We start from the raw sequence: 27,925 nt of genomic DNA, 5'->3' as shown, positions 1-27,925 counted from the left end.
ACACATTGATTAGTTTCATGATATTGTCAATTCTTAGGGATTTTAAGATTTTTGTAATTATATGCTATATTTACATTATTCCAAAGTATAAATCTAAAAAAGAAGGTATATTTAATGAAGTCTAGTGTCTGTCCCTCTCCTGCTCCCTTTTCCCTCCATCCCTTTATAAGAAACTATTTTTATTTATTTTATTTTATTTTTATTTTTGAGACAGAGTCTCGCTCTGTTTCCCAGGCTGGAGCACAGTGGCGCGATCTTGGCTCACTGCAAGCTCCGCCTCCCAGGTTCACGCCATTCTCCTGCCTCAGCCTCCTGAGTAGCTAGGACTACAGGCACCCACTACCACGCCCGGCTAATTTTTTTTGTATTTTTAGTAGAGACGGGGTTTTTTCACCGTGTTAGCCAGAATGGTCTCGATCTCCTGACCTCGTGATCCACCCGCCTCGGCCTCCCAAAGTGCTGGGATTACAGGCGTGAGCCACCGCGCCCGGCCAAGAAACTACTTTTAAAATAATTTATTCTTCCATTGCTTTTTTTTCCTAACATACACCGAGATAGATATTTGTATTTTCCTCCCTTTCTTTTATAAAGGTAATATAATATATTATATGTACTTTACCTACCTTGCTTTTTTTACTTAATAAAATAACCTGGAATCATTCTCTAGTAGTTTGTAGACTTTTATCCCTTTTCTTCCCAACTAGCTAGTATTCCATTGTGAGAATGTACAGTAGTCACCTGGTCCCTATTGATGGCAATTAAATTGTTTCCACCTTTTCTGTTACAAATAATTAGGCAATGAATAGCCTCGTTTGTGAATATGTGTTTTCAGTTTCTTTTTCTGGTTTATTTTTGGATAGATTCTTAGAAGTGGGGTTGCTGGGTGAAGAGGTAAATTAGGTTAATTTTGTTATATGCTGCCAAATTCCCCTTTATAGAGACTGCAGTATTTTAACATCCCTACCAACAACATATAAGTGAGTTTCGCCAACAAAATATATTGCCAAACTGTATTTTTTAACCAGTCTAGACTGTTAGTGAAAAATGGTATCTTTATGCAGTTTCGTTTTGCATTTTTTAAGTAAGCAAGCCAAGTGAGATGTTTGTCTTTTTTGGGGGGAGAGGTGACGGTTTTCTGACTTTTCTGATCAGTTCTGTTTTTTATATTTTATTTTTCAGAGTCAATACAGATTTGTATGTGAAGCTATTTTGAAAGTTTATGAAGAAGGCTTTGTTAAACCCTTAACAACATCATCAAATAAATAAGAAAGCAAAAAGATCTGGGATATGTGTTGGAAAACTGCTTTCCCTTATGTTCACTGTGCCATAATGCTGCTTGCAGGAAATGGCATTTTACAAAAAAAAATGAAGAACTCAAAAAAACTTTGAAAACTTCAGCACTGTTGCACTTTATGTTTTAAAAAATGTCACTCTTTCAAAATCTATAACTCATGTATTTGAAGACTGTTTCATGCTTTGCTCCGAACAAATAGTAAATAACTGAGTATGTTCAGGGTAATTTATGAAATTTTGTGGTGGTGCCATGCAATCCCCTTTTAGTAGAATTGCCACAAAAGGCTCAAAATTCTCATCATCTCTGTTATACACCTGTATCATGAAAGCAAAAAGAAGTAAACATCAGGAGTTAGCTCTGGTCTTTTGCAGTGGTTTGCGTACTTACTATACTGATAACCAGATTTTATTTTTAAAATTTTAGCAATATCATTCTTAATATTAGCCAATACACTGCCTGTGGATGCAGCACATTTTTCCCTGCACACCCCCTGTAGAGACCTTCCTGCTGCTCAGAAGAAGAAAGATGGAATTTGCTGTTCCCAGGAAATGCTGCACATTGTCCATTTACCAGCATCTTATAGAAAATATAAATATGAATCTACAAATTCTCTTGGATTTAATAATGTAATTATATTTATCATAAGGTTGGCTTATTCCAAATCATGTGATTTCACATACTTGATGTAAAGGAATGCATGCATTGTGTCTTAACCCCTTAAGTGCCTTGAGACGTCCTTGTATGTCTAACGAAAAGGCACTCATTTGACCCCACTAGGAGGTATATGTGTATATTGTACATTCGTATATTTTTATGCATTTTGAATAAGTTCACATTTTAAAAAACAGCTATATTGAGGGTTATACAGTCAAAGAAGGGTAAGGAAATTCTGTTTCTTACTCAGTACTTGTGATTTGCTATAAGAAGCAAAGATAATTTGTGTTCTACTGAGTGCACACTGCTGCTATGGAATTGTTCAAAATCTGCACATTCCTTTACTTGAGGGACTGAGGGGTTACAGTTTAGCAGCTCAACTTTAAAAGATGCTTTATGCTTCAAATTTCATATTTATTTCATCCCTAACTTTAGGAAGACATCTAACATGCAAATTAATGTTAAACATATTGATACTCTAAGCTAAAGTTAGAGCAAATAATTGTGATTTATTCATATCCATAACTAAAATATTATTCTTTAGCACTCATTTCAGTTAATATCAAGTTTGTTCACATTGATATATTGATTGGGATTCTTCAAACGAAGAATGAAACATTATTGACATTTCTAAGTGTAATAACTCAATAACTAAATTGAGAATTTTCTTGTTTTTTGTGTACAATTAAATTATTCCATTTTATATATACTTATTAAGTTATAAGCATGTTAATAAGGAGACTTTTGACTGTCCAGCCTAATGGAGGATCTGATTCCCATTAAGGATGTGGGAATTCCCATATTTTCCTCTTCAGGTTTTTTTGTTTTTAAGTCTGCAGAGAGATAGAACTTTAACATTGCCCAGTTTGATAAAAGTGAAAATTTGCTCACCTATACAAATGTTATTTTACACAATTATTTTATGTGGATTGTGGTTTTAAAAGATTCATTTCCTAGCAGTTTCTGAATATTTCTGTAAGATCTTGATAAAGTTTAGAGTCAAACGGTAGATATTTTGGAAAGCCATTTAGTATGAGGGGAAAAGTACACATTTTAAATCTTCGGTATATTCTAAATGATGTCATTTCAAACATTCAAAACTCCTAATAATAAATTTCAGGAAATTAAGCTCCTAAACATTAATAGCCAAGATACCAAATAAATTATTGTATTAAAATATTTAAGTTTATTTAAAGAGAGAAGTAAACATAAACTTATGTCAAAGAGAAATTCTCTTAATCTATTTCCTGACTTCACAGTCAAAACAGTATAAGATAGTAAAGTAACTTATAATCCTATTTGATCATTCTGTTCTATAAACAGACAAATATAATTTAGACTGCTATATGACATGATAAATTAAAAACTGAGAAAGTAAAATTATGTCGGGGTCTATACATTAAATAACTGTTTTGGCAGTTTTTCACCTGAATTTAAAAATAAAATTTGTCTGTTCTATCTGTACGGACAGAATATGGCAACCATAGACCAAAAGCTACCATTGTATAGATGTAAAGAGACAAAAGTCATGGTTGGCATGTTCTTTAATTTAGGGCCTTGTTTATACTTGTGAGTTTAATAATTTCTTGGCAATGAGCGCTGCTGCCTTTTTAAATCATCAATGCCTGTCTTTAAATGCCAATCATTAGAAGTTTAGAATTACATTTAAATTTCTCGTATATGAATTTTTCATCTGGGAACTACCCACTGTCATTATTTTTATGTGCAGAAAAGATCCTTTTTGAAAACCATATTTATTGGGATCTTATTTAAATTTAAATTATCCTTTACAACTTCTTAAAGTGAATATGCTAATAGATAAGACTTTATCCATTACATCTAAGAACTTTTTAACCTGTATATCAATCTAAATAGGTTTCTAGAAATAATCCTAGCTTTCATACACCATGTAGTTCTAGACTCCGTCCATATCAGTGTAACATTGTGTGATAAAATGCCAAATGTCTTATATCTAAGCTACCCTCCCACTCTTCCAGCCACCCCTACCTCCCACCTTGACACCCTTAAGAAAGCAATGCTGACTTTTATTCTGACAAGTGGAAATCAATAGTGGTTAATCAAGTGGATTTTGTAAATGCTAAGAAGTGTTTGTGAAAACCTTCCCTTTCTGAGTTAGGATTGTTTTTTCATGTTCATTTCAGGTGTTTTATCGAGCATCTGATTTGTGTCAGCACCATGTAAATACGATGAGGAGTATTTGGAATAGACTTTACATTCACCAGAAGATTGATAGTATTTGTTAAACCAATGCATCCATTCAAAATAGAGGCAGAGTAAACAGCCTAAGAAATGATTTCCTTTCTACAGTCTACTAGGAGAAAGAGGTGATAGGGGAATGGTTGATGATTTTAATCAAGAGTGAAGGGAACATTTATTATGTGAAATCTGACTTCAGTTGTGCAAAGGTATGTTAAGACATTAAGACAATTGCTGGAAGGTTTCAAATATGTGTACACACACATAGAGATACTTTTGTGTGTTTATTTATATGTATATTTCACAAAAGCTAATGCCCACAGAGGAAAATGATTATTTTAACTTCTGGGTTATCATCTGCTGGTAGGGTCTGATCAGGTCTAGAGTATTTAAGGAAAAGTCTCCTGTCTTCTATCTCCACTAGAAGTACTGCAGCTTGAGAGCTGAAAGGAACCTGAAAAATGTTATTCAGTCTTCACTTAGCCCATTTTTATCAGCATTAGGAAACAGGGTCCAGCAATGGTTATTGATTTAGCAGTCTGGTCTTATATGATCTGCTTTCTAATTATCTATCTAGTATTCCTATATTATACTGGAACTTCAATAAATTATAACCTATGTGAATATCAAATTCTTGTGAATTTTTGTCTATTTCTAGTAGAGATGCATACTCAGCTAGTGTTTTCACTTAATAACTATGACGACCTTAAAAGATGTCACTTAAGTTAGAAAACAAGCAGGCTTCAGAAGTGATTCTAATTAGGACCCCCACTCAGTTTGCTAGTCATGCCTGCCTGACAGAACATAAGCTTTTGTAAAGTATTTAGACTGATACACATGCAGTATAAAAACATTATAGACTGCAGTTAGAAGACTGATTTTTTAAAAGCACTCAAAACATAGAACTAAGATTTAGAATATATGTCCATTTATAATGAAATAATTTATGTTCATAATGTGAACATGTAAGATAAAGCATTACTTGTTTTATAATATCAGGAAGAGAGAAGGAAACATTAGTTTATAACAATGTGCTATTTAATATCTGTATTTTGAACATTTAAAATACTCTGATGGTAAGGTTGCCAAAGTAATTTTGAATTCATAAAAATTGTTTATACCACAATAATGTGGGATATGTTTACAGGCTCTTATTTTGTGGTAGTTACTTTATAATTCAGATGAATTTGCATTTCAGTCACTTATAGTAAATACAGTATAGTAAATATTTGTTGGAATAAAAGTCTCAATAATATAATAGGACATAGATAAATTATGCAACAGCCAGCTTTTATAAAAGTTGGTGCATTATGTAAGCTGCCACAGTTAATACTTTGTATTAACATTGCTTACTTCCCCCATTTGCTTCACCTATCTGACTACAATTGCTGGAATCATTCTTTTTGTGGTGCTTCCTCCAAGTGAAATAACTATGTTATTAAAACCTACTGGATTAATTTTATCAAATATCAGACTTACTGATCTGTTGGCAGAGATTTATTGGTGTCTCAGTGTGATCACAATACAAGTTGTAGCAACCATTTTATAAAACTCTTAGAGAATTATGTAGATAAAGTGGAAATTACATAATCCTAAAACATTTTTGAGGGCTAATTGATAATAGATAATTTCAGCAATTTTATTAAGAACCCAGTAAATTAATCCCTAAGTTGTATGTTTTTTGTTCAACTTACCATGTCTGCAACCATTATATAGACTTCATTGATTCTCAGCAATTACTACAGTGTCTTACAATGTTATAAAAAAAAAACAGCAATCTCTGTTTCTGCCAGAAGTTAGACATTTTTTTACAGTCCTGATGAATTTGTGTGAGTAGACACCACATAGTTATTTCTGTTTGCATATAAATTTGCTGCTATTTATTTATATGTTTTTCTACTGTAGTATGCTATTGATTTCTGAAGTTATAATTTTTATTTTAGTAATCCAAGCTAAATGGGCAACCAGAAGTAATATCTGCTAGGGTGCAATCCATCAGCATTGGTTCAGTGCATACATAAGTAAACCAGTTTAAAAAAATTTTACTAAGCAAAAGGTAGTAGCAATATTGCTAGTTAAAGACTACCATTTTAGGGGAAAGTTCAAAGGTTTAACTTCCTGAAACCTTTTAAACTTTTCAGTGCAAGAATGAAAATGTTTGAAAGCCTTGTTAAGCTCATAAAAGTTTCAGTTAAACACTGTAGAGTTTCCTACCTTTGTTGTGTAAAGGATATAGAAAATATTTTTCTATGGACAGAAGGTTGAAACTTCTTTAATTTCATTGTTTAAAGGAGATAAAATGATATTTGTATGTCTTTCATGCTGTAAAGAAAATGAATGTATCTTTCAAATGTCATTAGAATTATGGCTTGATTCTAAGGATACTCTTATTTGTTTTAAAGTCTACGTGGGATTGAAAAGAAAGGGAAGAGTATTACACATCATTGTACAAAATGTAATTTTAGAAGAAAAACTAATTTTCATTATAAACAAGAGCAATCATTATTGAAGCATATTTCAGATATAATGTACATTCTTTTTCATTTTGCTTTGCCTCTAGAATAGAAACTTTTTGGAAAATTTGCACATACTGTTTATAAGTGTAAAATAATTGAATTCTAGACTTTTGGAGTGTGGAAGGGTGTTTGTGTGTGAAGGTAATAAATGTGTTGCTGCATGTGTTTACCATGGAGAACGTTTCCAGGCTTTGTCAAATGAGGACATTGTTGTGAGGGTGTGGCTTTTGTGAAGCCAGAAAACTGTGCCTAAGATTCATTACAGTGAGTATGTGCAGAGGCCCCTGACCAATAAATGCTTTTTGCCTTTTTATTCCCGACGTCTTGGACAGTTAAGACCACTTGGCCCAACTCTGAATTCTAGCAGTGGTGTCTTATATGCTTAAGAGTTTATATTTATTCAGCTGAACAAAAACTACATTTTAAACCACCTTTGTAGGTATGATTAATACGTGCAACAGCTTCTTTAAAAGGTAGTATTTATTATTTATCACTCATTAAACTTGACTCAGTGAGGACTTCATTATTTTTCTCTTTCCACCTCTCCAACTTTTTAAAAATCACTAATTTAACTTTTTGTTAAGTAAGTACTCAAGTACAAAGTGATCTCTTCTTTCATGAACTTTGCTACAGCTGTTGAAAGGATTGGTGTCAGGCTCTCTCAACCCTGGGAGTTTCCAAAATTTAGCAAATATTACTTGTGATAAGCTTAAATGCCACATTGCTAAGTACAGTTATTACCAGGAATCCATCAAGGGGGAGATAGCCCTGCCCACCCCCTTAGACCCAAATAGGTGCTGGTTCATGCCTTCTCCACAAATCGGCAGTTGGGTACTTCCCCACTATCGTCACAGTTGAGCTCATTTTAACATACATTCAAAGAAGCTTTTTAGTTTCTACTCCTGAATTGTAGTGTTCAAGTTATTTGCCTTCCTGGGTAAGAAAATTTTAACCCAAGTCTGGGATTCTCTGGCATCTGTCTTTTCCAATCTTTCAATGAGTTGGCAAGATTAGAGTAGGTCAAATTTCAATGCTAAATTTGATTTTTTGAATTTTAAATAGTAGCACTTTATTTCATGCTGACCACCAACTTAATTTATACATTTTAAAATAAAATTATCCTAGAAGTTTTGTAAATATGGGAAAATTTTAATTAGTATTGGAGGTCATTAGATTGGACCCAAGTTTAAATATAATGATCTCTTCATAGCTTATTTCATGTTTAAGAGGCAACTTGTGTGATCTTAGCTTTGCAGGTTTTCTGTAATTTATGTAGCACAATAAAGGATACCCAGTTGACTGTGTTACTGGACTCTGAGTTCTCACAGCTAGTTTCATCTAAGCTTGGTTTATTGTCATTTCTGCTTTGGATTTTTTTGTGCATCACATGAATACTTGGAAATCCATTTGTTTTCAGTGCAGTACCTAGGGTGAAGTAGATGCTGCACAAGTAAGTTTAAGGGAATAAAAGTCCCGACACTTTATATACATGTTGAGGGGCACAATTTAAGAGACTGAAACAGTTTACATTAAACTTGTTATTTTCTGCCAGTAGACTCTGCTTAAAAAAATAAAAATTGTTCAACCCAGTGTTCTCCAGCATCAGGACATTACAGTTGTAATCTATGTTGTAATCTTTTCAAATAAGAAAAGCTACTCCTTATTCTCTACAGTGTAGGCTTAATTTTAGAACCGATAATTTACTATATCTGCATTATTGATATTTTTAAGTAGTTATAAAAATAATTCTATGTGGAGGGTGTTTTAATTTGGGATTTTTTTTCTTGTAACAGGTGCTATTTGTAAATATGAAGGGGAAAAGTCACTTAGTTAAAAGTCTAGCTTATATCATAATTAAAATACAATTATACATTTCATGTTTGATTCTATTAAACTAGTGGCAAAACAGAATTGGTCCCTTAGTTTTTTAGATTACCTTTCCCCCTATGTCACAAAAATATCTCTTTCCATATGATCTCATAATTGAGGCAAAGAAGCTAAGGGTTTATTTAAAATGTGTATAAGCTTGAATTTGGTCAACACTGCATAATTTGAAATCACTCTGCATTTGTCACTGCAGCTTACTGTATGCTTGAAAGGCCTTGTGCGTTTGTCTTGATTTTAGTGAAAAAATTAGAATTTCTGCCATTCATGTACAAAAAAATTACAACTACAGCAAACGATAAAAATGCTGGTTTGCATTAATACTGTTTTAGTCTTAAGAGCAATTTATATTATGTGAAATGCTGTTACACATATTTTGTTGGCCATATTTCATTTTGAGAGACAGTTGTTCAGGTACAAACATGAAAACAACGCTAGCTATGACTCTTAATGTTCAATTGCAAAATAAAGATGTGCTTTAGTAATCTAAAGTATAGAAGTTTTGAAGATTATTTTATGGGAGTTTTTCATGGGCTTTTCTAACAGTGGTTATATTTAGTAATTGGTTATCAGGAATGGAGAGAATGACAAGTGTAAAATTTATTTCTGGAGTTATTGACTCACATAGTGGCTGTATTTGAGGAAAGGGTGTAGGTGAGGAACTAAAAGGGATTTAGAAGATTAAACAGTGTCTGAAGAGGCCAGGCGCGGTGGCTCATGCCTGTAATGTCAGCATTTTGGGAGGCTGAGGCGGGCAGATCACGGGGTCAGGAGATCGAGATCATCCTGGCCAACACGGAGAAACCCTGTCTCTACTAAAAATACAAAAATTAGCTGAGGGTGGTGGCACACGCCTGTAGTCCCAGCTACTTAGGAGGCTGAGGCAGGAGGATCACTTGAACCCGGGAGGTGGAGGTTGCAGTGAGCCGAGATTGATTGCGCCACTACACCCCAGCCTGTTAACAAAGTGAGACTCCAGCTCAAAAAAAAAAAAAAAAAACCAGTGTCTGAAGAGAAGCTTCTCTTTAATTGTGGCCATTGCTTGGCTCCTGTCCTCTCCCAGTACCGACTCTCTATTCTGGTAATCCTAAGGTAAGACCTTGTCAAGCAAAATAAAGGACCTCTCCTTCTATCCCTGAAGTCAGCTTGCCTAAGTGCTTTTAGATATGCTGTTTTTCCTCTGAAAGAAAAGAAGTACCTAGAGAACAAGTAATAAAGCAGAAAGGTGATTTTTGATTATGGCATGCCTTTGTTCTTATGTACATGATAAAAATTCAAACACTATAATGAAGATCAAAATGAGTTTTGACATCCTCTTCCTCATGCCCCACCCTAAGAAAAGCCCCCTCAAACCAACGGCAACCTCTATTCAATTTCTGGTATTTTCTTCTGGGGTAAAAATGTATACTTAAATTTGTGTGTACGTGTACATACACATTTTGTTAAAGCCAACAAGGTTGTACAATATATTCTGCAGCTTGCTTTTTCGTCTTGGGATATATACAGATGTTGGGATACGTATATCAGCGTGTTCAGATCTATCTTACTCTTTTTCACCACTGCCTAGTACTCTATCATATGGTTATACTCTAATTTCGTAATGGACACTTAGATGGTTTCCATTTCTGCTTTGCAAACAAAGCTGCAATGAAAATCATACAAATATTTTTGTTAATTGTTGCAAGTGTATGCATAGGGTAAATTTTGAGCAGTAGGGTTGCTAGGTCATAGGGCACCTGCATTTTTAGGTACTAATATTGTCTAATTGTTCTCAGACACAATTATACCAGTTTATACTCTTCTACCAAAGCATATGAGAATGTCTGTTTCTCCACATTCTTATTAGAATTTCATGAAACTTAATTTACCTGCTTATCTCAGAGAAGAAATATTTTGACATTCATTTCTTCTATAAGGTTAAGTAGCTTTATTGATCCCTTCTATTTTTTAGGCTACATTCCATATTGATTGCCTTTCCTCATTTTTATATTGGTTGTTTGACATTTTAATCATGTGAGATGTTGGAAATTAAGGAAACTAGTCATTTGTCAGTCATATATGTTGCAAAAACCCACTGTGCTTTGACTTTGTTTTGGGGGCTGACGGGAGGGATATGAGGACATTTTTAATGCTTGTATAAACAAACATACCAATCTTCTTGATGACTTTGGTGTATACCTGCAAAGGCTTTACTGTATCTAGTTCCTAGCCACATTCCATTTGTGACTGAAGCTTTCTTAACCACCATCCAAATAACCAACTCAGAAGACTGATACTCTGCTTACTACTTTTGATCTCACTGGCCTTGTTGACTGCTCTCCATTACGCTAGAGCTCTTCCAGTTCCACCAGGTAAGCTGTAAGCTTGTTAAAATCAGTTGTGCTTATGTGCTTTCATATGCATACAGATTTATCCTTATTATGTCATTTAATTCTATATTACATAAGCCAATGAAATGAGAGTGTGAAAAGAAGGTTGGGCTTTTGTGAAAGCCTTTAAAAGTGAGTGATTAAAATTTTAAGGATTTTTTTTTCTGTATTTATTACTATTATTATTATTTTTTTTTTTGAGATAAGGTCTTGCTCTATTACCCAGGCTGGAATGCAGTGATGTGATCTCAGCTCACTGCAATGTCTGTTACCCAGGCTCAAGTGATCCTCACACCTCAGGCTCCCTAGTAGCTGGGACCACAGGTGTGTGCCACCACACCCAGCTAATTTTGGTTTGTTTGTTTGTTTGTTTGTTTTTTGTTTTAGAGACAGGATTTCACCATGTTGCCCAGACTGGTCTTGAACTCCTGGCTCAAGTGACCCACCCACCTACCCAGCCATCTTGGCTTCCCAAAGTGCTGGAATTACAGGTGTGAACCACCACACCCAACCTAAGGATCAATGTTTTTAATTTACTGAAAACAGATATGACCAAGACAACTATGAGAGACTAACAAAACTATAGGTGACACACTTAAGGTTGTTTTTGTTTTTGTTTTTGTTTTGCTTGCAAGAAAGACTAAGGGATTACAAGGAGGCTTAAACCTATGGACAAAAGCCTTGGCCGTACTTGAAAAGAATCATGAATATACCTTTACGTTTTTTAAGCTAAAACCAAATGCATGTAGTTTTTTTCCTCCTTTAAATGGTTTTTCATTTAATCAAGTACTAGTTCTGATCCCGTCAGATATGTCGTCTTCTGCAATGTATGTAGCAATTTCTCTGTTGAAAAATATGCAGTTTAAAAATTTTTGCAGTTAAAATTGATATAGTTAGCATCTTTTTGTACATTTTATTTATTTTTTATTTTTTATTTTTATTTTTAGACACAGTGTCTCTGTCACCCAGACTGGAGTGCAGTGGGGTGACAACAGCTCATTGCAGCCTTGAATTCTTGGTTTCAAGCAATCTTCCCATATGAGCCCCCCAAGCTCCAAAGTAGCCATGCCATTGCACCTGGCTAATTTATTTATTTTTTTGTAGAGCAGGGTCTTGCTCTGTTTCCCAAGCTGGTCTCAGAACATCCTAGCTTTTTGATGGCACCACTGCACTAGCTTGGGCAACAGAGTGGAACCCTGTCTCAAAAATAAAACAAAAACCAGAAAACTCAATGAACACAAAGCAGGATAAACTCTCTTCAACACACAGATATGTTAAATTATCAAAACCCGAAGACAAAGAATTTTGAAAGCAGAAAGAGAAGAGACTCATCAGGTAGAAGGAATCTTTAATAAGATTAGCAACAGATTTCTACTGGAAACAACAGAAGCCATGAGGCAGTGAGATGCCATATTTAAAGTTCTGGAGAAATCTATATCAGCCGGATGCGGTGGCCCATGCCTGTAATCCCAGCACTTTGGGAGCCCAAGTTGGGAGGATCACTTGTGGTCAGGTGTTGGAGACAAGCCAGGGTAATACAGGGAAACCCGGTCTCTACAAAAAAAAAAAAAAAAAAAAAATTTTTTAATTAGCCGGGTGTGGTGGCGTATGCCTATAGTCCGAGCTACTTGGGAGGCTGAAGTGAGAGGATCACTTAAGCCCAGGAGGCTGAGGCTGCAGTGACCTATGACAGTACTACTACACTCCAGCCTGGGCAACAGAGCAAGATCTTGTCTCAAATAAATAAATAGAAGATATGTAATGGATTTCTCAGAAACAAAAAGGATCGTAAACTATTATGAACAGTTAATTATATGCCATCAAACTGGATAACCTAGAAGACATAGATAAAGTCCCAGAAACATACAACCTACCAGGACTTAATCTAGAAGATATAGAAAGCCTGAACAGAACTCTAACAAATAAGAAAATCGAAGTAGCAATTGCTAACAAAAAAAGCCCAGAACCAGATGGTTTCATGGCTGAATTCTACCAAACATTCAAAGAGGAATTAATACCAATACTTCTTACACTCTTAAAAAATAGAAGTAGAGAGGATACCTCCAAACTCATTTTATGAGGCCAGCATCACCATGATACCAAATTCAGACAAAGACATGATAATAAAACCACAGGCTAATATATCTGATAAACAGATGGAAAATTATTTAATAAAATACTAGCAAACTGAATTTCAAAACACATCAAAAAGATTATATACCATGACCAAGTGGGATTTATCCCTGGGATGCAGAATTGGTTTAACATATGCAAATCAATCACTGTGATACACATTAACAGAATAAAGATAAAAGCTCAACATCCCTTTATGATAAGAACTCTCAACAAAATAGGTATAGAAGGAAATTTCCTTAATACAAAAGGCCATTAATGAAAGCCCACAGGAAACATCAAAATAAATGAGAGAAAACTGAAAATGTTTCCATTAGTCTGGTACAGGGCAAGGAGGCCCACTCTCACCAGTTCTATTCAACAGAGTACTAGAAGAACTAGCAAGAACAATCACACAAGAAAAAGAAATAAAAGGTATCCAAATAGAAAAGGAAGAAGTGAAATTATCCTGTTTGCAAGTAACATGTTCTTATATGTAAAAACCCTAAACACTCCACAAAAAAAACCTGTTAGAACTAATAAATCCAGTAAAGTTGCAGGATACAAAATCAACATAAAAAAATCAGTTTTGTTTCTTCACAGCAATAATGATTATCTGAAAAGGGAATCAAGAAAACAATCCCATTTACAATAGCATCAAAAAGAATAAAATACATAGGAATAATTTAACCAATGAGGTGAAATATCTGTTCAATAAAAACTATAAAACATTGATAAAAGAAATTGAAGAAAATATAAATTGGAAATGTATCCCATATTCATGGATTGAAAAAATGGTTAAAATGCCTGTGTACTATCCAGAATACAGATTCAACACAATTTCTGTGAAAATTCCAAAGGTATCATTCATAGAAATAGAAAAAAAAATTCTAAAATGTGTATGGAACCAAGAAAGACCCTAAATAACCAACACAATCTTAAGAAAGAACAATGTTGGGCCAGTCACGGTGGCTCACACTTGTAATCCCAGCACTTTGGGAGGCCAAGGCAGGCGGATCACCTGAGGTCAGGAGTTCGAGACCAGCCTAACCAACATGGCAAAACCCCATCTCTACTAAAAATACAAAATTAGCTGGGTGTGGTGGCACATGCCTATAATCCCAGCTACTCGGGAGGCTGAGGCAGGAGAATTGCTTGAACCCGAGAGGTGGAGGTTGCGGTGAGCTGAGAGCACGCCATTGCACTCCAGCCTGGGCAACAAGAGCAAAACTACATCTCAAAAAAAAAAAACAATGTTGAGCCATCACTCTTCCTGATTTCAACTTATATTACAAGGCTGTCATCAAAATATTACAGTACTGATGTGAAAACAGACACATAGAACAATGGAGCAGAATAGAGTCCAAAAATAAACCTTCACTGATATGGTTAAATGGTTTTTGATAAGGATGCCAAGACCATCTTTTCAACAAATTATGCTGGGAAAACTGAAAATCCACATGCAAAACAATGACATTAGACCCTTCCACTATGCACAAAAACCAATTCAAAATTGAATAAATACTTAAACGTAAGACTCGGAACTGTAAAAATCCTAGAAGAAAACATAGGAAAACTTCCTGACATTGGCCTTAACAATAATGTTTTTGGATATCACACCAAAAGGTCTGGCAACAAAAGCAAAAACAAGTGGGACCACATCAAACTAATAAGCTTCTGCATAGCAAAAGAAACAACAAAATTAAAAGGTAACCCACACTTCGGACATATTTGCAAACCATATTTTTTTTTTTTTGAGAACAGTCTCGCTCTGTCACCGAGGCTGGAGTGCAGTGGTGCAATCTCAGCTCACTACAACCTCTGCCTCCCAGGCAATTCAAGCAATTCTCCTGCCTCAGCCTCCCAAGTAGCTGGGACTAAGGCACGTTCCACCACTCCCAGCAAATTTTTGTATTTTTAGTAAAGATGGGGTTTCACCATGTTGGTCAGGCTGGTCTCGATCTCCTGATGTCAGGTGATCTGCCTGCCTTGGCTTCCCAGAGTGCTAGGATTACAGGCCTGAGCCCGGCCTTGCAAACCATATATCTGATAAGGGGTTAATATCCAAAATATATAAAGAACTCACAACTAAATAGCAAAAATAACCCAATAGCGTAAATAACCCAGTTATTAAATGGGCAAAGGACCTGAATATTTTTCCAAAGAAGGCATAAAAATGGCCAACAGGTATGTGAAAAGGTGCTCAATATCACTAATCATGGAAATGCAAGTTAAAACCACAATGAGATACCACCTCACACTTATTAAGATAATCATTAAGTGTCAGTGAAGGTGTGGAGAAAAGGCAACCCTTGTACACTGTTGGTGGGAGTATAAATTGGTACAGCCATTATGGAAAACAACATAGTTACATCGAAAAAAAACACGGAGCTACCATATGATCCAGATATGATAAAAGATAAGAGAGGAAGTATCTCTCTTCCAGGTATCTTCCGAAAAGGCAGTGAAATCAGTACATCATAAAGATAGCTGTTTTCATCCATTGAAGTACAGAAAGAGGCGGGGCGCTGTGGCTCACACCTGTAATCCCAGCACTTTGGGAGGCTGAGGCAGGTGGATCATCTGAGGCCAGGGGTTCAAGACCAGCCTGGCCAATATGGTGAAAACTCTCTCTCTACTAAAAATACAAAAATTAGCCGACCATGGTGGTGCATGCCTGTGATCCCAGCTACTCGGGAGGCTGAGACAGGAGAATCACGTGAACCTGGGCGGTGGAAGTTGCAGTGAGCTGAGATCGTGCCACTGCACTCCAGCCTGGCGACAGAGCAAGACTCCATCTCAAAAAAAAAAAAAAAAAAAATACAGAAAGGGAAAAAAAAAAAGATCTCTGCACTCCTATGTTTTAGCAGCATTATTCAGAGTATAGCCAAGTTACGGAAACAGCCTAAGTGTCTGTTGACAGATGAATGGATAAAGGAATTTGCAACACCATGGATAAACCTAGAGGACATTATGCTAGTTGGACTAAGCTAGACACAGGAGAATACTGCATAATTTAAATTATATGTGGAACCTTTAAAAGGCTACTAAACTGGGCATGGTGACTCATGCTTATAATCCCAGCACTTTGGGAGACTGAGGTGGGAGGATTGCTTGAGCTCAGGAATGTGAGACCAGCCTGGGCAACATGGCGAGCCCCTGTCTCTACAAAAAAATTTTAGAAATTAGCCTGGTGTGGTAGCATACACCTGTAGTCCCAGCTACTTGAGAAGCTGAAGTAGGAGCATCAGTTGAGCCTGGGGGGTCAAGGCTGTAGTGAGCCTTTTTGGTGCCACTGCACTCCAGTGTAGGTGACAGAGCAAGACCCTTTATGAAAAAATAAATTTAAAAATTTAGAAAGCTACTAAAAGAGAGGAAGAACTGATGTCCAATATGTACAAAGAACTCTTAAAAATCAACAGTAAGAAAACAACCCAATCAAATTGAGCAAAGTATCTACACAGACATCCAAATAATATATACAGATGCCAAGTAAACATATGAAAGGGTACCCAACCTCATAGGTCACTAGGGAATTTCAAATTCAAACAACAATGAAATGCCAACATACACCTATTAGAATGACCAAAATCCAAAGCACTGACAATATCAAATGCAGGTGAGGATGCTGAGCAATGGAAACTCTCATTCATTGATAGTGACAATTGAAAATGATACAGACCCTTTGGTGGCATTTTCTTAAAAAATTAAACATACTCTTGCTACATAATCCAGTAACTGTGCTCCTTGATATTTATCCAAATGAGTTAAAAACTGATATCTGGCCAGGTGCGGTGGCTCACGCCTGTAATCCCAGAACTTCGGGAGGCTGAGGCGGGCGGATCACCAAGTCAGGAGATCGAGACCATCCTGGCCAACCCCATCTCTACTAAAAATACAAAAATTAGCTGGGTGCAGTGGCATGCGCCTGTAGTCCCAGCTACTTGGGAGGCTGAGGCAGGAGAATCGCTTGAACCCAGGAGGCAGAGGTTGCAGTGATCAGAGATCATGCCATTGCACTCCAGCCTGGTAACAGAGCAAGACTCCATCTCAAAAAAAAAAAAAAAAAAAAAAAGGTATCTACACAACAACATGTCCACAAATGCAGCTATATTCATAATCGTTAAAAGTTGGAAGCAACGAAGATTTCTCTCAATAGGTAATTGGATAAATTGTGGTGCATCCATACAATGTAACATTATCCAGCAATTAAAAAGAAATCAGTTATTGAGTCACTAAAAGACATGGAAGAGCCTTAAATGCATATATTTTCAAAATTTTTAGTGACCAAAACAAAGCATCTAAAACTGTAGCTTCTGGAAGAACCACTTGTTCTTGCCCATCTTGTTCCTGTCTTGGAACTTGACCTTGGCCTCTCTTCGGGCCCTGCGTTTAAGAGCAGGATCTCTGAAGACATCGTTATTTACAACAGTTTTGTCCAAGGGGATATCCACAGAATACCTTGTGGACAGTAGGTGATTTGATGTAATTATAAACTTTCACAAAAGACTTGGTGTTTGACCTCTTGGCTATCTTCTTGCCCATGGCAGCTGTCACTTTGCAGGGATAGTGGTCAATTCCAGCCACCAGAGCATGGCTGTAGAGGCGATCTGAGGTGCCATCATCAATGTTCTTCACGATGACGGCTTTGCATCCGGAGTAGCATATGGCCAGGACAAACACCACTTGTCCAGGTTTTCATGAACTTGCTCATTTCAGCAGCAACCACTCAGACCTACAGCCTTTAAATACATATTAATTGCTAAGTGTAAAAAGTGGATCTGAAAAGCCTACATACACACTGTTCTATACCAACTGTATGACATTCTAGAAAAAGGAAAACTATGGGGATACTATAAAAAAAGATCAGTGATAGGTGAAGAGGAAGACGGGGATGAATAGACAGAACACAGGATTTTTGGGACAGTGAACCTATCCTGTTCTCTACTGTAATGGTGGATAAATGTCATTATATATGTTTGTTAAAATCCATAGAATGTAGGCCGGGCGTGGTGGCTCACGCCTGTAATCCCAGCACTTTGAGAGGCCAAGGCCGGTGGATCGCCTGAGGTCAGGAGTTCAAGACCAGCCTGACCAACATGGTGAAACCCATCTCTACTAAAAATACAAAAATAGCCAGGCGTGGTGGTGTGCCTGTAATCCCAGCTATTCAGGAGGCTGAGGCAGGGGAATCGCCTGAACCCGGAAGGCGGAGGTTCAGTCGGCCGAGATCACATCAATGCACTCCAGCCTGGGCAACGGAGGGAGACTCCATCTCAAAAAAAAAAAAAAAAAAAAATCCATAGCATGTGCAACACACAAAGAGTGAAACCTAAGGTAATTGATGGACTTTAATTAATAATGTGTCAATACTGGCTCATCAGTTGTAAGAAATGTACAGCAGTAATGCAAGGTGTTAATAGAGAAGACTGTGGAGTAGAAGTTATATGGAAACTCTACTTTGTCCTCAATTTTTCTGTTAACCTCAAACTGCTCAAAAAAAAATAAAGCCTATTATCAAAAATGTACAGGCAGCCCCACCCCCAACATTTCCCATCCTCTTCTCATGCTTTATTTGTGTACCTCACATACTATATACTTTACTTGTTTATTTTGGCTTACAGTCTAATTGTGTACTAGAATATCAGCTTTAGAAAGGTAGGGATGTTGTATTGCTCATTGCTGTGTATGTTGTATTGCTCATGTGTGTATTGCTCATTGCTCAGTGCCTAGAACAGTGCCTGAAATATAACCCCTTAGATTTTTGGTGATTTTTTTTAAAGCTAGTTCTGAAAGATTCATTAACTGTTTTATTTCAATGAATTGAAGAGTCTGACATAGAAAGGCATTTGTAAACAAACATTGAGAATATGATGAGATGTTTCTTTAATAGGTGCCAGTAGGCCAATAGAGAAATCCACCAATAAAAAGTAAATGTAAGCTTTCTTTCTTTTTTTCTACAACGTTTTTTCTTATTGGTGACTCACAGAACTTTCTTTTAAGAGACAGGGTCTTGCTATGTCCCCAGGCTGGGGTGCAGTGACGCCATCATAGCTCACTGTAACCTTGAATTCTGGGCTCAAGGAACCCTCCCACCTCAAGCTCCCATGTAGCTAGGTCTACAGGTGTGTGCCACAAAACCTGGCTAATATGTGTGCGTATATATATATATAACACATATATATACACACATATGTGTATTAATACACACACACACACACACACACATATATATGTATATTTGTGGAGATGAGGTCTTGCCATGTTGCCCAGGCTGGTTTCAAACCCCTGCCTCAAGTGATCATTCCTGCCTCACCCTCCCAAAGTGCTGGGATTACAGGAGTGATCCACCACGTCTGGCCAGCTTTCTTTCTTTCTTTTTTTTTTTTTTTTTTTTTGAGGAGTCTCGCTTTGTTGCCCAGGCTAAAGGACAGGAGGACAGTGGCGCAGTCTCGGCTCACTGCAACCTCTGCCTCCCAGGTTCAAGTGATTCTTGTGCCTCAGCCTCCCCAGTAGCTGGGATTACAGGCACCCACCACCACTCTGGGCTAATTCTTGTATTTTTAGTAGAGACAAGATTTCACCATGATGGCCAGCCTGGTCTCGAACTCCAGGCTTCAAATGATCTGTCCACCTTGGCCTCCCAAAGTGCTGGGATTACAGGCGTGACAGGCGTGAGCCACTGTGCCTGGCCTGGCCAGCTTGCTTTTTTTTTTTTTTTTTTTTTTTTTTTGACACTCTGTCGCCCAGGCTGGAGTGCAGAGTGGTGCAATCTCTACTCACTGCAACCTCCACCTCCTGGGTTCAAGCAATTCTCCCGCCTCAGCCTCCTAAGTAGCTGGGATTATAGGTGCGCACCACCATGCCCAGCCAATTTTTGTATTTTTAGTAGAGACGAGGTTTCACCATGTTGGTCAGGTCTCCAATTCCTGACCTTGTGATCTGCTTGCCTCAGCCTCCCAAAGTGCTGGGACTACAGGCTTGAGCCACCATGCCCGTCAGCAGCTTGCTTTCTTAAAGATCCATCATTAACTGTTTTCTTTCAGTGAATGGAAATGCTTGATGAATAAGATACATATATTTATTTATTTATTTATTTATTTATTTATTTATTTGAGATGGAGTCTCACTCTGTCGCCCAGGCTGGAGTGCAGTGGCGCCATCTCGGCTCACAGCAAACTCTGCCTAAATTTTTGTATTTTTAGTAGAGACGGGGTTTCACCGTGTTAGCCAGGATGGTCTCCACCTCCTGACCTTGTGATCTGCCCGCCTTGGCCTCCCAAAGTGCTGGGATTACAGGCGTGAGCCACCACACCCGGCATGAATAAGATACTTTCTAAGCAAAACTTTAGGTTATTAGAACCTTTTTTCTTTCCCCATTGTGCCCTATATTATATTGTGCCAGTAACAATATCCAGCTTTAAAAGGCAAATGTAAGCATGTTTTCTTTAGGTTGCATCATAAACTGTTTTCTTTTAGTGACTGAAAGAGTTTGACACAGGAAGGCATTTTTAAAAGCAAACACTGAGAATATGTTATCACAATATGTTTCCTTCTCCAATAGGCCCGTTTTTTTAAAAGCCTGTAGTGGAGATAAAATCCAAAGCAATATTCACTATCCTAAGTGGAGACAGAATCCTAAGCAATATTCCGTAAATTCAGTATTAATCAAGGAAAGAAGAAGGAACCAGGAGCAGATAAAACAAATAGCAAGATGTCATATTGAATCCCAGTTATATTGATAATCATATTAAATATAAATAGTCTTTAAAAAAGCAGATCAGGGCTGGGCGCGGTGGCTCACGCCTATAATCCCAGCACTTTGGGAGGCCGAGGTGGGCGGATCACGAGGTCAGGAGATCGAGACCATCCTGGCTAACACGGTGAAAGCCTGTCTCTACTAACAATACAAAAAATTAGCCGGGCGTGGTGGCACGTGCCTGTAGTCCCAGCTACTTGGGAGGCTGAGGCAGGAGAATGGCGTGAACCCAGGAGGTGGAGGTTGCAGTGAGCTGAGACTACGCCACTGCACTCCAGCCTGGGCGACAGAGCGAGACTCTGTCTCAAAAAAAAAAAGGAGATCAGAGGTTGCTGGGGCTGGTGGTAAGGGGAGGGACGGTCCAAAAAGGAACACGAGGAATCTTTTGGCAGTGACGCTGTTCTGTTTTGATCATGGTGGTTTTATGGGCATATAAAACTATCAAAAGTAACTCAATTGGCCAGGTGCAGTGGCTCACACCTGTAATCCCAGTGAGAGGTGACAGCGTGCTGGCAGCCCTCACAGCCCTCGCTCACTCTCGGTGCCTCCTCTGCCTGGGCTCCCACTTTGGCAGCACTTGAGGAGCCCTTCAGCCCGCCGCTGCACTGTGGGAGTCCCTTCCGGGCTGGCCGAGGCCGGAGCCGGCTCCCTCAGCTTGCAGGGAGGTGTGGAGGGAAAGGCGCGGGAGGGAACTGGGGCTGCGTGGGGTGCTTGCAGGCCAGTGCGAGTTCTGGGTGGGTGTGGGTTTGGCGGGCCCTGCACTCGGAGCGGCAGGCCGGCCCTGCCAGCCCCAGGCAATGAGGAGCTTAGCACCCTGGCCAGGGGCTGCTGAGGGTGTGCTGGGTCCCCCAGCAGTGCCACCCCACCGGCACTGCGCTCGATTTCTCTTGGGGCCTTAGCTGCCTTCTGGCGGGGCAGGGCTCGGGACCTGCAGCCTGCCATGTCTGAGCCTCCCACCCCACTCCGTGGGCTCCTGTGTGGCCCGAGCCTGCCCGACGAGCACCACCCACTGCCCCACGGCACCCAGTCCCATCGACCACCCAAGAGCCAAGGAGTGTGGGCGCACAGCGCAGGACTGGCAGGCAGCTCCACCTGCAGCCCCAGTGTGAGATCCACTGGGTGAAGTCAGCTGGGCTCCTGAGTCTAGTGGGAACTTGGAGAACCTTTATGTCTAGCTCGGGGATTGTAAATACACCAATCGGCACTCTGTATCTAGCTCAAGGTATGTAAACACACCAATCAGCACCCTGTGTCTAGCTCAGGGTTTTTGAATGCACCAATCCACACTATGTATCTAGCTACTCTGGTGGGGACTTGGAGAACCTTTGTGTGGATGCTCTGTATCTAGCTAATCTAGTGGGGAGGTGGAGAACTTTTGTGTCTAGCTCAGGGATTGTAAACACACCAATCAGCACCCTGTCAAAACAGACCACTCCGGTCTCTGTAAAATGGACCAATCAGCAGGATGTGGGTGGGGCCAGATAAGAGAATAAAAGCAGGCTGCCCCAGCCAGCAGTGGCAACCCGCTCGGGTCCCCTTCCACACTGTGGAAGCTTTGTTCTTTCACTCTTTGCAATAAATCTTGCTGCTGCTCACTCTTTGGGTCCACACTGCCTTTATGAGCTGTAACACTCACCACGAAGGTCTGCAGCTTCACTCCTTAAGCCAACGAGACCACGGACCTACCAGGAGGAATGAACAACTCCAGACGCCCCCGCCTTAAGAGCTGTAACACTCACCTCGAAGGTCCACAGCTTCACTCCTGAGCCAGTGAGACCACGAACTCCACCAGAAGGAAGAAACTGTGAACACATCCGAACATCAGAAGGAACAAACTCTGGACATGCTGCCTTTAAGAACTATAACACTCACCGCGAGGGTCCGCGGCTTCATTCTTGAAGTCAGTGAGACCAAGAACCTACCAATTCCGGCCACACCAGCACTTTGGGAGGCCAAGGCGGGCAGATCACAACGTCAGGAGTTCAAAACTAGCCTGGCCAACATGGCGAAACCCCGTCTCTACTAAAAATACAAAAATTAGCTGGGCATGGTGACGGGCACCTGTAATCCCAGCTACTTGGGAGGCTGAGGCAGGAGAATAGCTTGAACCCTGGAGGCGGAGGTTGCAGTGAGCCGATATCATGCCATTGCACTCCAGCCTGGGCGACAAGAGTGAGACTTCATCTCAAAAAAAAAAAAAAGTAACTGAATTGTACACTTTAAATGGGTGCAGCTTATTGGAGGCAAATAATTTCTTAGAAAAGTTTGCCTGCACGTTTGTTAAATTTATCCCAAGTATTTAATTTTTTTTTATGTTTTTGTAACTGTTATTTTAAAATATCAAGTTTAAATGGTTTGTATCTAGTATGTAGAAATATAATTGATGTGTTTATTAATCTTGTGTCCTGAAAACTTGCTGAAATCACTTATTAGTTCTAATTTCCATTTCATAGAGTCTTTAACATCTTTAGCATCTTGCTTTTGAATCCATATGCCCTTTTTTCCTGTTTCTTTCCTTATTTTATTGACTAGGACCTTCATTACAATTTTGAATAGAAGTGGCGAGAGTGGACATCCTTACTTTGTTCTACAGTTTAGGGGTAAAGTGTTCATTCTTTCACTGTCAAATGTAATATTAGCTGTAGGCATTTTTTTAGACTTTACCATGTTGAAGAAGTATCCTTCTAATGCTACTATCCTGAAAGTTTTCACCATAAATGGCTTCATATTATGTCAAGTGCAAAATCTGTACACAAAGCTATCAACATTATTGAGAGAAATTAAAGGAGACACAAATAAATGGCCTGGAAAACTCAATAGTGTTCAGATTGCAGTTGTCTCTAAACTGATGTATAGATTCAAGGTATCCCAATCAAAATCCAAGCAGTTTTTTTTTCCTAAAATTGACAAGCTGATTCTATGAAAATTTAAAAATGTCTCAAAAAATTAGTCGGACGTGGTGGTGGGTGCCTGTAATCCCAGCTACTCAGGAGGCTGAGGCAGGAGAATTGCTTGAACCCAGGAGGCAGAGGTTGCAGTGAACCAAGACTGCGCCCCTGCACTCCAGCCTGGGTGACAGAGCAAGACTCCATCTTGAAAAAATTAAAAAAAAAAAAAGTAATAAATAAAAATGGAAGGGAAGCTGTGGACAGTCTCCCCCAAAACATGTACATCACACATACAAAATTTTGCATAAAACATCAGGGGTGTTATGACTCTTTGGAAGCCTACCCATTAGTCTCAGGTTAAGACTCTGATTCAGGCTGGGTGCGATGGCTCACACCTATAATCCCAGTACTTTGGGAGGCCAAGGTGGGCAGATCACTTGAGGTCAAGAGTTCGAGATCAGCCTGGCCAACATGGTGAAACCTTGTCTCTACTAAAAATACAAAAATTAGCTGGGCGTGGTGGCACACACCTGTAGTCCCAGCTACTCGGGAGGCTGAGGCAGGAGAATCACTTGAACCCTGGAGGCAGAGGTTGCAGTGAGCTGAGATTGCACCACTGTACTCCAGCCTGGGTGACAGAGCGAGACTCCATCTCAAAAAAAAAAAAAAAAAAGACTCTGATTGTCCCAATAATTACGAAAGATATTTTATTATATAATAAATTCCCTGGCCAGGCACGGGGGCTTATGCCTATAATCTCAACACTATGGGAGGCTGAGGTGGGAGGATTGCTTGAAGCCAGGAGTTCAATACCAGCATGGGCAACAAAGTGAGACCACAGTCTTTACAATATAAAAATTTTAAAATAAAACAAATTAGCTGGAGGCAGTGGCATGTGCCTGTAGTCCCAGTTACTTGGGAGGCTGGGGTGAGAGGATCATTTGAGCCCAAGAGTTCAAAGCTGCAGTGAGCTAGTGCCACTAGTGAACTGCAGTGCCACTTGACTGCAGCCTGGGTGACAAAGCAGGGCTCTGTTTCTAAAATAATAAGATAAAATAGTAAAGTAAAATAAAAAAATAAATCCCCTTACATATAAAGATTTCCTGAAGTCGTTCCTTTTATCTTCATGTTCATTCCTGTAGTTTTATAATAAAGTAAGTATTCATAGACAAGTAAGTCTTCTGTGCTTTATTTCCTTGGTTTTTCTTATCATTCCACAAAAAGCCACACCCCTTAATAATAATAACTTTGATATTTATTTATTTAAATTACATTAAACTTATAGATTTATAAGGACATTTACACAAAATGAGGATCCTCTTACAAAAACATGTAACATCTTTGCAAGTATTCAAATCTTCTTTTATGTTCTTCAGTCATTTTCTTAAGTTTTAAATATTTTTTTCTAAATACTGAAAGTAGTGGTTGATATTAAAAATGGAATTTTAAACTTATATCTCCCAATAAATTATTGTTCTGATAAAAAGGAAAACTTGATTTTTTAATATTTTCTTGAGTCTGGTAATGGCTTGTTAATTTTTTTTTTTTTTTTTGAGACGGAATTTCACTCTTGTCTCCTAGGCTGGAGTGCAATGGCACGATCCCCACTTGCTGCAACCTCCCCGTCCTGCGTTTAAGTGATTCTCCTGCCTCAGCCTCCAGAGTAGCTGGGATTACAGGCAACTGCCACCACGCCCAGCTGATTTTTTATTTATTTATTTTTTAGTAGAGATGGGGTTTCACCATGTTGGCCAGGCTGGTCTCGAATTCCTGACCTCAGGTGAGCCGCCCACCTTGGCCTCCCAAAGTGCTGGGTTTACAGGCATGAGCCACTGCGCCTGGCCGCTTGTTAATTTTAAATAGGTTTTTATTTGCTCCTTTTGACTTCATATGTAAAAATAATGATTTGGTCTCTTCCTTTTCAATATTGATTACTTATTTTTTCTCTATTTCTGGCCACCTAGGCCAATCAGCAAACTATTAAATAATAACCGGCCGGGCGCAGTGGCTCACGCCTGTAATCCCAGCACTTTGGGAGGCCGAGGTGGGCGGATCACCTGAGGTTGGGAGTTCAAGACCAGCCTGACTAACATGGAGAACCCTCATCTCTACTAAAAATACAAAATTAGCCGGGCGTGGTGGTGCGTGCCTGTAATCCCAGCTTCTCGGGGGGCTGAGGCAGGAGAATCACTTGAACCCGGGAGGCGGAGGTTGTGGTGAGCCGAGATCGTGCCATTGCACTCCAGCCTGGGCAACAAGAGCAAAAACTCCGTCTCAAAAAAAAAAAAAAAAAAAAATAATAATAACCATGCTAAGAAACATTTGTATCTTGGTGCTACTTTAATGGAGTTTCAAATTTTTGTATGATGTTTTCTGTTGATTATCTGATGCATACTGTTCATTGATTTTCTGATTCATACTGTTCACTATTTTAAAGAACTTTTTATCATAGTTCACCATTTTTTAATCACAAATATCTATTTAGTTTAATAAAGTGTCATTGGGGGCATGTATTGTAATAATCGTGTGAATTTTCCCCACATTTTATTAATGACTTCATGCGATTGAAATTTCCTTACATTCTGGCTGGGCTGAGTGGCTCACGTCTATAATCCCAGCACTTGGAAGGCCGAGGCGGGAGGGTCACTTAAGGTCAGGAGTTCAAGCGTCTCCACTAAAGATACAGAAATTAGCCGGGCATGGTGGCGCATGTCTGTTGTCCCAGCTACTGGGGAGGCTGAGGCTGATGCTTGAGCCCAGGAGGCAGAGGTTGCAGTGAGCTGAAATCGCCCCACTGCGCTCCAGCCTGGAGTGAGACTGTCTCAAAAAAAAAAAATTCCCTAAGTGATCCCCCATTTTCTTTACAGTGTTTTATTTTTATGTGCTGCTGGATTTTGTTTCTTTGCTTTTCTTTGTTTAGAAAAGATTATTCTTTTTGAAAATATTATCTTGAAGATTATCTTTGTGGCCTAAAATTATTTTTCCTGATTAAATCCAAACTGATGCTTTTTTGGTAGTTAGTGGGGTTTACTTTCTTAGATAAAATTTGGCTAATAAGTGAAAACTGGTTGAATTTAAAAGACTATCATGAATAAAAGTAACTCATTCCAAACCTAGGAAGTCTCCTACCCAGTATTTTCCTTTGTCTTCTCTAAGCCATGTATTCTAACACAAAGCAAACGTTGATGATAAGTGGAATATTAAAACCTATATTCACAGTGTTTTTTAAAAATGGCTTTCACTTAGTGCAAGCCATGAGGATTCCTTAAGAAAAAAATTTGAAGAAAGCAGGAGTTCAAGTTGTCATACTAAGTTCAATAAAACTCACTAAATGAAAATACTGATTATTAGGTTGAACTATATATGAAATAGATAGCCAGGCACGGTGGCTCATGCCTGTAATCCCAGCCCTTGGGAGGCCAAGGTGGGAGGATTGCTTGAACTCATAAGCCTGGATGACATGGCGAAACCCTATCTCTACAAAAAAATATAAAAATTAGCCAGGCATGGTGGTTGCACCTGTAATCTCAGCTACTTGGGAAGCTGAGGTGGGAGGATTGCTTGAGCCCAGGAGGTTGAGGCTTCAGTGAGCCGTGGTTGCACCACTGCACTCCAGCCTGGGCAACACAGCAAGACCCTGTCTCAAAAAAAAAAAAAAAAAAGAAGAAGAAGAAAGAAGAAAAGAAAAGAAATGACTCATATTTTACCATATCAACTTGGCAGTTTTCATATTTCATTCTGATACTAAAATGTCATTGGTTCAAATATAGACCTGGCATCTTACAGATCTAGCTTATCCATAACAAAGATGCACTGGCCCAGAAGACTGGGTAAGGCAAACTAGGAAACAGAGAATTCAGCAGGACAGAAAAGCCTAAAACCAGTATTTCCAAAACTCATTAACTCACCTTACCTATGTGGTAATGTTCACATATACAAAAGACTCTCAGATCTCTCGCATGCTAGCACAGACAGGAGCTGAAATCATTCAACCTGAAAATGAACCCAGGGAGTAGATGAGTTGATGACGCTCATGTGACTATGGGAAGTAGCACAAATTAGATTTTCTGATCTGTACTGTTATGTTCATCTTAGGTAACTTTGGGTCTGGGTTGCTACCTCAGTAACCATACTTCAGCTGGGTTACTGAAGAATTAGATGAAAGAACTTCTGACTTGGTTACATTTCACAGGAAAGTAATGCATGTCCAACTTCTGTGTCATCAGATCTCA

General features: G+C 38.7%; 1 protein-coding gene and 1 pseudogene across 6 annotated transcripts in view; one reads left to right on the top strand and one right to left on the bottom strand.

The window, feature by feature from the left end:
• PTPN4 (protein tyrosine phosphatase non-receptor type 4) overlaps window positions 1-9,056 on the top strand; it is a 225,799-nt gene extending 216,743 nt beyond the window's left edge. For 5 of the 6 annotated variants that reach the window (XM_055262390.2, XM_063631301.1, XM_055262386.2 and 2 more), the window contains one exon: window positions 1,180-9,056. In XM_055262390.2, coding sequence (XP_055118365.1) covers window positions 1,180-1,266 — 87 coding nt within the window. In that variant the 3' untranslated portion in view covers window positions 1,267-9,056. The remainder of the gene's footprint in view (window positions 1-1,179) is intronic. The other variant, XM_055262391.2, reaches the window with a different exon arrangement.
• Window positions 9,057-17,174: 8,118 nt separating this feature from the next.
• Window positions 17,175-17,987, bottom strand: LOC129472424 (large ribosomal subunit protein eL27-like; annotated as a pseudogene).
• Between the last annotated feature and the right edge of the window lie 9,938 nt (window positions 17,988-27,925).

Source organism: Symphalangus syndactylus, chromosome 22 (assembly GCF_028878055.3).
Source record: "Symphalangus syndactylus isolate Jambi chromosome 22, NHGRI_mSymSyn1-v2.1_pri, whole genome shotgun sequence".
NCBI lineage: Eukaryota > Metazoa > Chordata > Mammalia > Primates > Hylobatidae > Symphalangus > Symphalangus syndactylus.
Note: the sequence above shows the minus strand (reverse complement) of the source record. Positions and strands in the feature narration are given on the sequence as shown.